Below are 3,435 nucleotides of genomic sequence, written 5' to 3' on the forward strand. Positions count from 1 at the left end.
AAATTAGTAAGCCATTTCTGTCGAAGGTAACTTCAATTCAGACAAATGCAACCAATGCATTTTGTCTTTTAAAGGCCAAAGCACAAAACAAAACATGCAAGCTTTGTTCTCAAATGAAATTTTTAACCCCCCCTTTGTTTGTTTGTCAGCCTCTAGTTTATTCCCTATTTGTGTTTTTTTCTTTGTATATTTTGTTTTTCCAGATTGGGAGAAAGAAAGCAGGTTTTTAATAAATGTGACTTGAATTTCATTTTGTCAAGTGTACAAGAGTTTTTTTTTGACAAAATTCATACAGCAACGTAGCATCTCAGCTTCTTTTTATCAGAACAAAGTGATAATCGACGTGTTTGTTTCTGTAACCACAGCAATTGTTGCTTGATAAAACCTGCAGTGTTAGTGGAACTGGACTTTTTGATGGATTTAAGACTGTTGAAAACGATAACCACACAGCCTCAGATAAAGTTCTTTTAAAGTAGCACTGGGATGTTTTTGTTTTTTAATGTACAACCTGCAAGGCATGAATTGAGAATCACTGTACTTTGGGTTCCGCTAGCAGTTTTTTCTGTGGAGGACATATGGAAAAGATTTATGGAAGGATGCGAGAAGCCACCAGGATCTGCCTATTTTATGATAAATGATTGAGAGAGGTGTTTTGTATTTGCATAACAATAAATTATTTCAAACATTTTGGTATTTGTGCTTTTTGAAAATATTAGATATTCAACCGTTCAAAAATACAATTCAATAGGCTGCTTCGAAAATATGTCAAATCAGCCATTTTTTTAGTTGAAAGTAGGAAAAGAAGTTAAAAAAAACGGTGATGGCACATTTGAAATTGTAGTGAAAACAGTATATTTGTCAAGCACTAAGTTTATTTCAAATGCAGACTTTGTAAACTTTTTGCATGTCAAAGCCGCATAACCAAAAAAATACTTCTTTTTTACCTTATCTTAAAGTGTTAGTCTTATTTTGAAAATCCAACAAACAGATTAGCTGCAGCTACTTTACTAGCTAAACAGTAATAAACATAAATCTTTTGTTCTCAAGAAAGAGACAAAGTTGCTTCTTTTTGTCCCAAATTTAGCACAAATTAACCAAAACACAACTAAGTTTAATTACCATAATCTAGAAACTCTTATATAAAAAGAAAAAAAAACGTCAATTTCCGCCTAAAGGTTAGATTTCCGGTGTCGTATCGATGCCTTTCAAAATGAAACTACATGCATGACCCAAAATATGAAACTTAAAATAGCTTACAAAGAACATTGTGTTATCTTTTTTTTAATAAGCGTTTTCAGATATATTTTTAAACATTTTTTACGAATGTAGTCCACCGAACAAATGGTTATTTTGCCAATTTGTTGTTATGGAAAGGAAATAAAAAAACTGAAGGAAGCCAATGAGCGGAACTCTTGTTTTTACTGTTTTCCAAATAGATGCGGAGTAGTTTAGCTGACGGACATCAGACAACTAGCTAGTTAGCAGCAAACGGAAACAAAGCCGGACTCTAAAGCAAGTTCTGATGTTACTCGGTCAAACATTTGAGAGTACCCAGAGATAACCTTTTAGTGTTGACATTTTTACAGTCTAGAGCTTTGTGTCGAAGATGGGAGTACCAAAATTTTACCGGTGGATTTCGGAGCGCTACCCCTGTCTCAGTGAAGTTGTCAAGGAACATCAGGTAGGAAACACCAGTCAGGGTCGATTGTTTCACAAGCCTCGGCTTTAGCATAGCCCTCTGTTTGCTACAGTGGGAGGTGAAACTTTGAGCCTTCCTTTGCTTACCCTCGAGAGCATTATTTTGAATGAACAATAATGCCAAACACAATAAAATAATTCTAAAACCTCATTTATACCACACATTGCTTTAATCTTAACGTGATTCGTAAATTCCTATACTATTTAGCGCTCTAGTTTATTTAATGTTTTGTTTAGCGAGTCATACATTCGAATTATATTATGGTTATTTCTGTATTGTGTCTTAAAATTATACAATAAAATCTTTAACGAAAAAAACTCAACCTTATTGTTAACGGGTTTATAGTTTTAATAGCTGTTATAATTTTGTTTTAGCAGCCATCTCTTAAAATGAATGTGAGCATGTTTGGACAGATTTCGTCAAAGTGTGTCTTTAGTTGAGCGGAAGTTGCTATTTCAGTCTTCAAACAGTTGTTTCATCAGACTTGTTCCGTCTGGCGCTCCTTGTGTTGGAAAGTTCTGTCAGGAGTGTTCTATTTGATACAAGTTTGATGATACATAAGCCTTAGGCAAAGTCCAGCTGACAGCAGGGAAGGGGATTTTCTTCTCTATTAACTTTTTCGTTTTTAAAAAAAATGTGTAGAGCATTTTTGTGTAGCAGGATTTCGCAAAAGACCAGATAAACAATCTCAACAAAAGAGACGTCATTACAGTACTCCATGTTCCTCAATGCATTGTGGGTATTTTATTTCTATCAGATGCTGCTCAAAACAACAATAAACGTTCTTCTTTTACAATAAAAATGTGTGCATGTAATATTTTTATATTGACTAAATGCTGATACAAAAAAAAAAATATTGTGACAGTCCATTTTCTTATATATATATTTTTTTATTTAAACTCCTATTTTTAATCAACGGTACAGGTGAAAAGGTTAATTTTAACAACAATATGATTCATGTTGTAATTTGTGGTTGATGATGCGATTCATTTTGAACTATTTGAATAAATCTGATTGACTTAAAATTGATCCTGGACATATTTTAATAAAAAAATTCAACCAGTGATCTCAACTCAGACATAATTACCTGATACTGAACATTGTTTCTAAAGTTTTGCAGATTCATTGTATTTCCTGCAAAATTATCAAATCTAAGTTAAATGTGTTCAAGTAAACAAGAATTGATGTCAAGTCCATTAACATTTAAGTTTCATAAAGTTCGGCCCACTGTTGTCTTCCATATAAAAATGTTACAAACGCAACTTTATTAGAACATCTCTAGAGACAAATGTTTGCAGTGAAAAAACAAAGCAAGCAAAAAATAAATCAAACTATTATTAACATTCCAAAACACACACGTAAATGACATGATATTATTATTGTTTTTCCTCTTCTCTCAGATTCCAGAATTTGACAATCTCTATCTGGATATGAATGGCATCATCCACCAGTGCTCTCACCCGAACGATGAAGATGTCCACTTCCGCATCTCTGAGGAAAAGATTTTTGCTGACATTTTCCATTACTTGGAGGTGCTCTTTAGAATCATCAAGCCTCGCAAGGTCTTCTTCATGGCAGTGGATGGTGTGGCACCAAGAGCCAAGATGAACCAGCAGAGAGGACGCAGATTCAGGTAGAGAAAGACAATTCTTAACTCAGAAAACCGTCTTGGTTTTTTTTATCAACAATTTAGAAATCATCTGTGTAGTAATTTTTTTTATTTTTTTTATCATATG

The 3,435-nt window shown here is 33.4% G+C and overlaps 1 protein-coding gene across 1 annotated transcript in view; it reads left to right on the forward strand.

Moving 5' to 3' along the window:
- The first annotated feature begins 6 nt into the window (after positions 1 to 6).
- xrn1 (5'-3' exoribonuclease 1) overlaps positions 7 to 3,435 on the forward strand; it is a 24,367-nt gene continuing 20,938 nt past the window's right edge. The window contains exons 1-2 of the mRNA XM_024273841.2: positions 7 to 1,681; positions 3,100 to 3,332. Of these exons, the coding sequence (XP_024129609.1) occupies positions 1,607 to 1,681; positions 3,100 to 3,332 (308 nt within the window). The 5' untranslated portion in view covers positions 7 to 1,606. The remainder of the gene's footprint in view (positions 1,682 to 3,099; positions 3,333 to 3,435) is intronic.

The sequence above is a fragment of the Oryzias melastigma genome, linkage group LG17, assembly GCF_002922805.2.
Source record: "Oryzias melastigma strain HK-1 linkage group LG17, ASM292280v2, whole genome shotgun sequence".
NCBI lineage: Eukaryota > Metazoa > Chordata > Actinopteri > Beloniformes > Adrianichthyidae > Oryzias > Oryzias melastigma.